General features: G+C 43.0%; 2 protein-coding genes across 2 annotated transcripts; one reads left to right on the top strand and one right to left on the bottom strand.

The window, feature by feature from the left end:
* Nucleotides 1-232: 232 nt before the first annotated feature.
* Nucleotides 233-6513, top strand: Top2 (DNA topoisomerase 2). The gene is made up of 5 exons (XM_020949112.2): nt 233-502; nt 1464-2054; nt 2124-2541; nt 2624-5646; nt 5711-6513. Exons 2-5 carry the CDS (start codon nt 1497-1499, stop codon nt 6047-6049), a joined length of 4338 nt encoding a protein of 1445 aa, XP_020804771.2. The 5' UTR covers nt 233-502; nt 1464-1496; the 3' UTR covers nt 6050-6513.
* A 949-nt stretch (nt 6514-7462) lies between these two features.
* On the bottom strand, nt 7463-10694 carry RanGAP (Ran GTPase activating protein). The gene is made up of 6 exons (XM_020949085.2): nt 10612-10694; nt 9617-9898; nt 8869-9550; nt 8282-8786; nt 7990-8166; nt 7463-7928 (listed from the first exon to the last, which is right to left on the bottom strand). The coding sequence occupies exons 2-6, from the start codon at nt 9720-9722 to the stop codon at nt 7599-7601; spliced, it is 1800 nt and encodes a 599-aa protein (XP_020804744.2). The 5' UTR covers nt 9723-9898; nt 10612-10694; the 3' UTR covers nt 7463-7598.
* Nucleotides 10695-12695: the final 2001 nt, after the last annotated feature.

The following is a 12695-nucleotide window of genomic DNA, read 5'->3' as shown; positions in this document are numbered from 1 at the left end:
GTTAATTAACATTCACCCAACAGCCAGCGAGAGAGCAGAGAGAGGATATGTTACATATTTTACATTATACAAGGGAATTCCACATTATACATGAGCATTCTACCCAAAAATCGAGTATTCGACCTCATATATCTGTAAACGTGTAGAACGGTTTTCTAGGCGCGTAAGATGTAAAATGATAAGTAACAGCCTTGGCTTTTAGAGTGACCAAAGAAAAAATATCAAAAAATGCAAAAGAAAAATATGGAATCTTTGGTATTTCTAAAAACAAATTAATTTTTTTGATTTCAACAACAACTGCGCCCCAAAGATTCTCCGGTATAAATGTTAATAATAAATATATAAGAGTGCGATTTGGCAATCAATTCTAGTGCATTAGAACGCAAAAGGACGCACCTACAAACTGAAAATTGTAGTGCGTCGCCTGCTAAATCACCTACGTTTGTGCATTGTTGTTGCGAGGCCACCAAACACCGCAAAAAGTGTGCAACTTTTTAACCAGGTAATTAAAACCGGGAAATCGCAAAGTATTTGTTATGAAAAGTGCAGGAAAACCGCCCCGTCGTTCTTTTCACGCCGCTAGATTTTTCGCAAACCTCGTTTATTTTTTCGCATGCAAATTAAAAATGGCGCTACCGGTATAGAGAACACATTGTGCTGATATTCGCTGCAGGAAAAAACCACGCGTTCCTAGTCAGGTCTGACATAATTAAGCCTTTGATCTTGTTTATTTTAACTGGGGGAAACTCGTAGAAATAGAGCCAAGTTTGGGTTTCCGCGAGGAGCCGGCAAATCAACACACAGATACACACGCGCACAGACAGACGCCGAAATGCCGCCAAAGTCGGGGCTTCAAAAGCGACGCGCCGAACTATGTGCGGAGTACAGTAACAGCTGCGGAAATCTAAGTTGTTTAAACGAATCGTATAGTTTAATGATTTCACAAAGTGCATCCAGCAATACCCTTTAGGTTAACGTAATCATTAGAGAGGTAGTCTCATCGCGAGGGATTAGGTGGAGAGGCCAAGAGCGCGCGCGCGTCGTTTCTTTCTCTTTTATTTTATCTTGAGGTACAGTAGCTATCAGATAAGGGTGTCTTTTATCACTAGAATATTTCAATTTGTGAATAATTATGTTTTATACAAGTTAATATGCATATAACAGTTTAAATTGAAGAAAAGGAATAGTTTGTGATTATATAAAAAACGTTTTCGAGTCACAATATTATTAAGATAAAAAGTGAAAAAACAGTCAGATACATACATATGTACATAATTTAGGATTTTTCTATTTTTGAATCTGATAGATACTTTCACGTGTCAATATCTACTGTGGTTAAAGCGTAGAAGATAAATGAAAAAGGCGATAGATTTAAAACGCCTAAGGCTGTATTCTAAGCTTTAGTTTTACTGCGTACAGTTTGCCTCGCTTACTAATTATGAAATTTGTTTTGATCTTTTCAGAAGAGGCAGCTAAGTCACAGCAGTAGCAAAACCATGGAGAACGGTAGCAGCGGCATGTCCATCGAGCAGATGTACCAAAAGAAGTCGCAGTTGGAGCACATCCTTCTGCGACCGGATTCCTACATCGGATCCGTGGAGTTCACCAAGGAGCTGATGTGGGTTTTCGATTTTGAGAAGCATCGGATGGTCCAGAGGGAGATCTCATTTGTGCCGGGCCTGTACAAGATCTTCGACGAGATTCTGGTGAATGCTGCGGACAACAAGCAGCGCGACAAGTCCATGAACACCATTAAGATTGACATCGATCCGGAACGCAATGTGGTGTCCATTTGGAACAATGGTCAGGGTATTCCAGTGACCATGCACAAGGAGCAGAAGATGTACGTTCCCACTATGATCTTTGGCCACTTGTTGACCTCCTCCAACTACAACGACGACGAGAAGAAGGTGACTGGTGGCAGGAACGGGTACGGAGCGAAGCTCTGCAACATATTCTCGAACAGCTTCACCGTGGAGACGGCAACGAAGCAGTACAAGAAGAGCTTCAAGCAGACCTGGGGCAACAACATGGGCAAAGCCTCCGATGTTACGGTACATTCGAATGCATATATTATAATCTCTTAAATAATGCTATAATATATTATAATACTTACATACCAGATCAAGGACTTCAATGGCACTGACTTTACCCGCATCACCTTCAGCCCCGATTTGGCCAAGTTCAAGATGGACCGCCTCGACGAAGATATTGTGGCGCTTATGTCGCGTCGTGCTTACGATGTGGCCGCTTCCTCGAAGGGTGTTTCCGTCTTCCTCAACGGAACCAAGCTCACGGTGAAGAACTTCAAGGACTACATCGATCTGCATGTGAAGACAGACGATGATGGGCCAGTTGTTAAGGTCGTTCACGAGGTGGCCAACGAGCGGTGGGAAGTTGCCTGCTGTCCGTCGGACCGGGGCTTCCAGCAGGTCTCCTTCGTAAACTCTATAGCCACCACCAAGGGCGGTCGGCATGTTGACCATGTAGTCGACAATGTCATCAAGCAGCTCATTGAGGTTCTGAAGAAAAAGAACAAGGGTGAGTTCTTTGATTCCTCTAGAGATGTTTTAATCTTTCCTTGAATAAGAATGATTACGAGTTGTATTGTTTGCAATTGCAGGTGGCATCAACATTAAACCCTTCCAGGTGCGCAACCATCTGTGGGTTTTTGTCAATTGCTTGATTGAGAACCCAACGTTCGACTCGCAGACTAAGGAGAACATGACTCTGCAGGCCAAGAGCTTTGGCTCCAAGTGCACGCTGTCTGAAAAGTTTATCTCCAGCATGTCCAAGTCGGGCATCGTTGAGTCGGTGCTGGCTTGGGCCAAGTTCAAGGCTCAAAACGATATCGCAAAGACGGGCGGTCGCAAGTCGAGCAAGATCAAGGGTATTCCCAAGCTGGAGGATGCCAACGAGGCGGGCGGAAAGAACTCAATCAACTGCACCCTCATCCTAACCGAGGGAGACTCAGCCAAATCGTTGGCTGTGTCCGGTTTGGGTGTTATTGGTCGAAACTATTACGGTGTATTTCCACTTCGGGGTAAACTGCTGAACGTGCGCGAGGCCAACTTCAAGCAGCTGTCTGAGAACGCTGAAATCAACAACCTATGCAAGATCATTGGACTGCAGTACAAGAAGAAATATCTGACCGAGGACGATCTAAAGACCCTGCGCTACGGCAAGGTTATGATCATGACAGATCAAGATCAGGATGGTTCCCACATCAAGGGCCTACTTATCAATTTCGTTCACACCAACTGGCCAGAGCTGCTGCGCCTGCCGTTCCTCGAGGAGTTCATAACGCCGATTGTGAAGGCCACGAAGAAAAACGAGGAGCTGTCGTTTTACTCACTTCCCGAGTTCGAGGAATGGAAGAACGATACGGCCAATCATCACACTTACAATATCAAGTACTATAAGGGTCTGGGTACTTCCACATCCAAGGAGGCGAAGGAGTATTTCCAGGATATGGATCGCCATCGCATCCTTTTCAGATACGACGGCTCGGTGGACGATGAGAGTATTGTGATGGCCTTTTCTAGGAAGCACATCGAGTCGCGAAAGGTATGGCTCACCAACCACATGGACGAAGTCAAACGACGCAAGGAGCTGGGCCTGCCGGAACGCTATCTCTACACCAAGGGCACCAAGCACGTAAGCTACGCGGACTTTATCAACCTGGAGCTGGTGCTGTTCTCCAATGCCGACAACGAACGCTCCATTCCCAGCCTGGTCGATGGCCTTAAGCCGGGTCAGCGCAAGGTGATGTTCACCTGCTTCAAGAGGAACGATAAGCGGGAGGTGAAAGTAGCGCAGCTTTCCGGCTCAGTGGCCGAAATGTCCGCCTATCATCACGGCGAGGTCTCGCTCCAAATGACCATCGTTAATTTGGCCCAGAACTTTGTCGGCTCCAACAACATTAACCTGCTGGAGCCCCGTGGTCAGTTCGGTACGCGACTGACCGGTGGCAAGGATTCGGCCAGCGCTCGTTACATTTTCACGCTGATGTCGCCACTAACACGTCTCATCTACCATCCCCTAGACGATCCGCTTCTGGCGTACCAAACCGATGATGGCCAGCGTATAGAGCCATTGTGGTACTTGCCAATTATTCCCATGGTGCTGGTCAACGGAGCCGAGGGCATTGGAACTGGCTGGTCCACCAAGATAGCCAATCACAATCCCCGCGAAATAATGCGCAATCTAAAGCGGATGATCAACGGGGAGGAGCCACAGATCATGCATCCTTGGTATAAAAACTTCCAAGGACATACGGAATACATCTCGGATGGCCGCTATGTGGTCAGTGGCAACATTCAGATCTTGCCGGGCGATCGGATTGAGATCACCGAGCTACCAGTGGGCGTTTGGACGCAGACCTACAAGGAGAATGTACTGGAGCCGCTGTCAAATGGCACTGAGAAGATCAAGGCCGTGATTTCCGAGTACAGGGAGTATCACACGGACACCACAGTGCGCTTTGTGGTCAGCTTCACGCCCGGAGAGTTCAATCGCATCCGCAACGAGGATGGAGGCTTCTTCCGAGTGTTCAAGCTTACGACGACGATGTCCACCAACCAGATGCACGCCTTCGATGAGAACAACTGTCTACGCCGCTTCCCCACCGCCATCGATGTGCTCAACGAGTTCTATAAGCTGCGGCTTGAGTACTATGCGCGCCGTAAGGACTACTTGGTGGGAATGCTGACGGCGCAGGCCGATCGCCTCAGTGATCAGGCACGCTTTATCCTCGAGAAGTGTGAGAAGAAGCTGGTGGTGGAGAACAAGCAGCGGAAGGCTATGTGCGATGAGCTAGTGAAGCGTGGCTATCGTGCCGATCCCGTCAAGGAATGGCAGCGCCGGATCAAAATGGAAGATGCCGAACAAGACAACGAGGAGGATGACGACGAAGCGGATGCAGAGGCAGCACCCAGTGCCAGCTCGAAGGTCAAGAAGGAGAAGGAGCTAGATCCAGATAAGGCATTCAAGAAGCTGACAGATGTCAAGAAGTTCGACTATCTCTTGGGCATGTCCATGTGGATGCTGACTGAGGAGAAGAAGAACGAGCTGCTCAAACAGCGCGATTCCAAGCTCGCCGAGCTGGATAATTTGGTGAAAAAGACTCCGGAACTGCTCTGGCTGGACGATTTGGATGCCCTAGACCAGAAACTAAACGAGGTCGAAGAGAAGGAGCGATTGGAGGAGCTCGGCATAAATTTAAAGACATCCAAAGCACTCAAGAACCAGAAGGGCACCACAACCGCCAAGGGTCGAAAGGTGAAGGGATCGGCGCCACAGGGCGGCGGGGATGTCTATCCCGATCCCGAGGGCGAGCGGGTTGAATTTAAGGTCACTGATGATCTTATAAAGAAAATGGCTCAGGCGGCCAAGGTTTCAAAGGCTGGAAAGGAACCGAAGGAGATTAAGGTGAAGAAAGAGCCAAAGGGTAAGGCCGTTAAATCCGAGGCCGATGAGATGGACGATTTCGACGCTCTGGTCGAGAGTGGCACGAAGGCCTCGCCCAAGACGAAGAAGGCTGCTGCTGCTGCTGTCAAGAAGGAGCCGGCCGAGAAGAAGCCGCGCCAAAAGAAGGAGAATGGCGACGGACTGAAGCAGGGAAAACTTGACTTTAGCAAGGCCAAGGTAAGTGATATTATCCGTCTCTCTGAAGTTTCATAAAATATCTAAATTATTATTTATCGTTCAGGCAAAGAGTGTCAATATTTCTGATGATGACGATGTGGTAGAAGCTGGTTCGCGGGTAGAACGCCCGGGACGTCGGGCAGCCAGCAAGAAAATTGACTACAGCTCTCTTTTCTCCGATGAAGAGGGAGGCAGGAATGTGGGTTCCAGCGATGATGACAGCCCAGCTGATGACGATGAGGATACGCCCATCAAGCGCCCAGTCAAGCGAACTCGCGACGAAGACAGCAGCGGAGGACCCAAAAAGAAGGCGCCGCCAAAGAAGCGGCGGGCCGTCATCGAGAGTGACAATGACGATGACGAACCTATCGAACTTGATGACGATTCGGATTTCGAATGTTGAGCAACTGAATCGACATCAGCAGGGTCTCGCCTGCCTCGAACTGCTCTTCTTTTTTGCCTATAGTATTTTTATATTATATTTAGCTATGGAATCGGAAATTGGAATGGAATCGGAATTGGCGCTATTATATTCGGAGGCTTAAAACTCGCCGCAACAATTGTTTATTATTTCCTACGCACCTTAAATGTTCTCGCAGCACACACACACACACACACACACACATCAATTAATGTTTATTTCTATTTCGTGTTTTAATTTTATACCTTAGGAGTAAACAACTTCGCTACATTCTTTTGCTGTAGTTGATCTCTGTATCCCAGACCAGAGCAGCGAGTTAATCCACCAACAGGAATAAATACATACATAAGCATAAAATCGATGTATCCCCCTTACCCATGTTTTATAAACATAGTTCTTAGTCCTCTCATAAACGTTTTTATGTAAATAAATTCATTTTAACCAAATCAAACGGTTTTCTCTTGTCAATCAGCGTATAAGCCAGTGGAATATACTAAGAGCTCTTATTTCTCGTGAGCTTTGAAGCTATCATTGCATTAAAGGGTTAATTATTATTATTAATATAAATATGTAGATCTAACTAAGTATGAAGACATCCTATGTTGTTTGGACAAATATTGAGCTAAGGTTAAAAATCTTCTGTTGGGTTACTGATTAATAGCACAATTTCTCTATTCTTGAAAAATAAGTAACAAAAGTTTAAAACAAGAAAGAAATCTAACAATGGTACGCCGAAGTTTGTATACCCTTGCAGATAGCAATTAGTAATTAATAATCAATACAATATAAATTATATATATTTATGTTAAAAACAACGAAGAAATGAATACTTTTATTACAGTCACCAATACATAATTTATAAAATGATATCTGAAATTCAGAAATATTATAAAAAGACTACATCTCTGGTTAGATTACATTTTTTTTAAGAACTTCGAGAAGTTATTATTTTATTCCATTAATTTCTTTTTCGTTCCTATGGCAGCTACATATATAATATAGAAGTCGGATTTACATTACATTAAACCGAAATTCCAGAATAATACAAAATGTCTATATCCCAAATAATATAAAAATATATTGAAAACTGGAAAAGTTAATTTTATAGTCGTCCGATTCGGCCCGTTCCGAATTATATGCTAGTGAATGTATATAGAAGACTAACTGCAAAATTTCATTCAGATAGTTTTTAAGCCGGGGGACTTGTTTTTAAATAATCGGATGGCTAGTTCGAATCGCCTGTTGATGCTGATCATGAATACATATACTTTATAAGGTCAAAAATATCTGGATAGATAGAAAGATAAATTAATTTGTAGTATTTAGTTTTACGAATAAGGCATATTAAAAACATCCCTTAAGTCATATATTCTATAAAGAAATATAAACGATAAATTTCGTTTGCCTTTTATTTGAAAGCCCACAAGTAGATATATTTCCACGCCAAAGAACTTTACATTCTATAATCTGGAACGTATAATAATAAATTAGTAATTAATCTTTTTGGTCGGGGCAATGTATCCACTATAGCTTAAACATCGATGTTCTTTAGGAACATGTTGAAGGTATTTTTTATGTTGTCGTTTGCAAACTGCGGACTTCTGAGGGCCTCGGACAATGCGTATCGGCAGCTCTTGATGTTGTAGTCCGACTTGAAGGGCTCCTCGCAGCGCAGTAGGCATAGCTGCCTGAGAACATAGTTGGTGACACGGGTCTCCTGTTTGGTCTTGATGGCGTAGTCAAAGGTTAGCTGGTACAGAGAGACGGCCAGTTCCAAGGCGGCCTTCGATGACTGTGACAGATGTGCACACTTCAGAGTGGTGAAGACGAGCAGCAGAAGATGGTTATCATCATTGAATTGCTAATTGAGATTTTTATATAAAGTTAGTTTCGGTTATCAAGCTCGAATCAAGTTTAATTACATTTAAGATTCCCTGCAGATCCTGTAACTTATTGTCAGAGTCCAAAGAGTTGAATTCGTCCAGGGAGCATGGCTTTTGGCTGAGGCAAAACTTCTCGGGGGTAATAATAGTGTTAATCGTTTTGTTGGCCACGGAAAAGGTATCGCTGGTCACCGAGTTGGTTGTTTCGTTGAAAAGCTAAAAAAAAGTTTGATGAGCAAAATCGTGACAGATTCATTCATTGAATACATAATTGGCTTTCTAAAAGATGATTAAAATTATAAATTCAGCTCTTTCCAAAAATCGCCCGTACCTTTGTCGCGTAGGGATTGGTAGTGACATAGGCAGTCTCTTCGGCCAGATTAGCATATTCCTCGTCTTCCTCGTCGGCCTCCTCCGTGGTATCGTTAGCGTGCTCATGCTCGTCGTACTCCTCGCCCTCATCCTCATCGTACTCCTCATCATCCTGATCACCATCATCATCACCATTTTGATCTTCAGACTCATCTGCTCCATCTTCGTCCTCAGAACCATCTTCCTCGAATGGTTGCAAGGCAGCGGCATTTTCTAGCTTGGCCATTTCAGCTTTTATCTGTTCGCAGCCCTCCTGGCCAAAGCAATTGCCGTCGATGTTGAATACTCGAAGCTTTGGCTTGTTTTGCATGGCCGCCACTAGGACCAGGCCGCCATCGCTGTTTATTTCGTTGAAACTCAAATCGACCACCTCCAGTTTCTCGTTTGAGTTCTCCAAAGCCTCGCCGAAATGATAGGCGCCATTGGTACGGATCAGGCAGTCACCGAAGTTTAGTTCCCGAAGCCTGCAAAGAAATACAATCGGATGATATATGCAAACATACATTAAATATAACGTGATTGTTCGTTTTAACCGACTCGACTCACATGGGAAGGGAAGGCAGGATATCAGCTATTAGGCCGGCACCTTCGGCCCTCAGGGTATTGTCATTCATGTTCAGAACTCGGAGGTGCGGGTTCTCCTTGAAGGATTCAGCCAGCGCTTGGACACCTTCATAGTATATTGAATTCTGCATTAGCACAATCTCCTCGAATGTCTGGAGCGTCTTGAAAGCGTTGGCAAGAGCCTTAGCGCCCACATTCTCCAAACGATTGCGCCCGCCAACGAAGACGCGCAGCTGGAGTGGCGATCCCGCCTTCTTGGCGTTGGCATGCAGGTCGATGAGAGCTTTGGACAGCATGGTGCCGCCCTCGGGGCCGAGTCCACAGTTGTAGAGCAGCAACTCCTGCAGGGAGTAGCAGACGGGCGAGCGCAGGAATTCCTCCAGGCCGCGCATTCCGTTTGGTCCCAGGGCATTGTCACTGAGATCGAGAACCGTCAGCTTGGCCCCAGCCGCAATTAGCCCCGCACCCAGATGCTGCAGCGCCACTGGTATCTCGGTCTTGAGGCGGCGCGTGAACAGATTCTTCCACAGCGCCTTTCGGAATTCCGGGTGGCGCTTCAACGCCTCGCCAATGGCCTGGGCAGCCTCCACGCCGAGCGTATTGCCATCGAGGTTGAGGTAGTGCACCGTCGACTGCTTGTTGAGCGAGTCCACCACTTCCTGGGCTGCTCGAGAAGAAAGTATTTCCTAAGTTAATTGTTCAAAAGGCCTGGCGGCGTCACTTCACTCACCGTCAACCGCGGTGTCCCAGGTGCGGGCCTTGTCCTGGAATGTAATGCCCTGCTCCTCGTTAAGCTGGGCCGCCATGTTGACAAAGCTGAAGTTGGCTATGGACATAGTTGTTCTGGTTCTGATTAACTTTTTATTTTACACGAACTTCTTTAAAACCGGCGTTCTGTCAGAAAAGGCGGCACAGGATTCTAAAGTGACCGTTTGATAAATGCCATCTGCCAGAACCGATAAGGACTGGTCACACTGGCAACCAGCTGATCGCGCTCATTTGGCAACACTGACTATTGCGGAAATAAATAAAAACATATAAATAAAAACATAAATAAAAACATAAATAAATAACATAAAAAATTTGTACGTAAAATAACATCGATGAGTTAGTGTCGAAAAGGAACGGCGGGAAAGTGGAACACGAAGGGGATCTTTAATTTTTCATTTATTTAGTAATAAAGGCACTAATTCGAATAAAAAAAATTGTTTTAATGCTAAAAAATGAATTTACTATTGTTTTTTTTACTGGGTTTGAAAGTATTTGACATTTGGATATATAAAAAATAAGCATGTGAAAAATCGTGTTTTCACGGATTTCTTGTCTTTGGGCTAATAGATAAGGCGCGAAATATGAAAATGGAACCAGATGGGAACCAGCAGAGAACCACTCGCTGAACCAAGCCATGGAACCATGTTGAAAAAACTACAAAATTAAATAAAAATAGCAAATTGTTGATTAAAACATTAAGACAAGCCATTCAAATCAATTTGGTGGGATTTTCAACATCAAGTTAGGGAAAATGACCTATTTCGTTCTTTTTAGATTATTTTAGTATATACCCCAGTGGAATGTTATGCCCCTCCCCAGACAAGCAAAATCGACGCAAACTTTTACAAAAATCTTACGCCCTTAAATTAACTCGTGCAAATTTGGACGATATCTCAAACGATAGGGAAAAATATCCTATAATTTCGAATTAAAGCTCTATTAAATCTAACTCACAGTTCTTTAGAAATTAGCGTTTTCTTTTTCCGATCTCATTCACAAACACTGGCTTCATATCGATAGGGGTGCCTCACACACCCTATCGATGAATAGGCCACCAGAAAATATTCCTATTGACCATTTAGGCATTTGTACAAAATATGCATGCCCCATGAATGGAATTGACATTTCAAGCATTTTAGTAGATGTTTCATCGAAATCCGTTCAGCCGTTCAAGAGAAAACATCACTTTTCCATATATTTCCAAAAATGTTCCTTCGAAGAATAAATATATCTGGCAGCACTGTCTGCCTAAAATAAAGTTAATTTGATTTTAGCTTTAATAAAAAAATTATGCAATATGAAAATTGTTCCCTTGACGGCATCGCAATTCTGTACATTTTGATATACGTTTCATCAAAATCCGTTCAGTCGTTAATGAGAAATCCCGACTTTTTCATTTACTGCCGTAATTGTATGTACATATGTATGTACATATGTGTGTATGTTCGTCGAAAAAATATTATATAAAAGAATGTGATTTAAACTTAATGGTAGGGCGTATGTATGCAAATAGAATAAACGGCACTGTAGTTCTGAACATTTTAATCCATTATATACTAGTGAGAGTATATAGAAGACTAACTGCAAAGTTTTATTTACTTAGCTTTAAATATAAGGGTCTGCTTTGCTTATAATTGGACAGACAGAAAGATGGACATGGCTAGATAGACTCGGCTGTTGATGCTGATCAAGAATATATACATATACTTTATAGGGTCGGAAATAATTTATTCACTGCATTGCAAATTTTTGACTTGAAATCATATTACAAAGCAAGGGCATTGCAGCACTAGATTTGAGAAGCAAATTTTCGAAATAACATTTAATAGTCTGCCCAATAAATGATATCACTATTCTAAGCAATTTGGTAGGTGTTTAATCGAAATCCATTCAGTACTTTTGGAGAAATTAACATTTGAATTACTAATTTATATACTAAGGACGCATGACTGTGCACCCCTGGTACCCAACTGCAATAAATGAAAAAGTCGGATTTCTCATTAACGACTCAACGGATTTTGATGAAACATATATCAAAATGTTCAGAACTGCGATGCCGTCTATGGGATAATCTTCCTTTTGCATAGGTTTAACCATAAGGTTTAAATCAAGTTTTCTTGCTTTTAGGCAGGCAGGGCTGCCGGATATATTTATATTTCACCGGTACATAAATGGAAATAAATGAAAAAGTCGGGATTTTTTATGAAAGACTGAACGGATTTTGACGAAACGTGGATCAAAATGTTCATAATTGCGATCCCTTTAATGGTAAGATCTTCATTTTAAATATGTTTTTTTTTATAAAGTTAAAATCAAATTGACTTAATTTTAGGCAGACAGTGCTGCCAGATATATTTATTCTTCAAAGGAACATTTATGGAAATAAATGAGAAAGTGATGTTTTCTCTTGAACGGCTGAACGGATTTTGATGAAACATCTACCAAAATGCTTGGAATGTCAATTCCATTCATCGGCCACGCATATTTTATACAATTGCTTAAATGGTCAATAGGAATATTTTCTGGCGGGATATTTATCGATAGGGTGTGTGAGGCGCCCCTATCGATATGAAGCGAGTGCTTATGAATGAGATCGGAAAAAGAAAATTTTAATCGAAATTATAAAATATTATTCCCTATCGTTTGAGATAACGCGCAAGTTTGCACGCGTTCGTTTTATTCAACAATTTGATTTTTTTATTTAATTTAGTATTTTTCTTAACACGGTTCCATGGTCTGGTTCAGCGAATGGTTCTCTGATAGTTCCCATCTGGTTCCATTTTCATAGTTCGCGCCTTAGCTATCAGCCCAAATACACCACCCACTATTTTTCGATTTTCTCGAAATTTGAGGGTTAAAATCCATTGAAAATTTCACCAAATCTTCGTTTATCTTTCCCTAGTAAGCCTATATACCGTGCATATGTGCACGCATTCGTAAATCAAAGTTATAAGACTTACAATTTTGGATACCCTATATTGTATTGAGCCGACCCCAAGGTTAGATCACTGTAATGCGATTTGCTCAAAAACTGAAAG

Source organism: Drosophila serrata, unplaced genomic scaffold (assembly GCF_035046125.1).
Source record: "Drosophila serrata isolate PLE 108 unplaced genomic scaffold, ASM3504612v1 contig_302, whole genome shotgun sequence".
Taxonomy (NCBI): Eukaryota; Metazoa; Arthropoda; class Insecta; order Diptera; family Drosophilidae; genus Drosophila; species Drosophila serrata.
The sequence above is the reverse complement of the archived record's forward strand: the minus strand, read 5'-3'. Positions and strand labels throughout refer to the sequence as shown.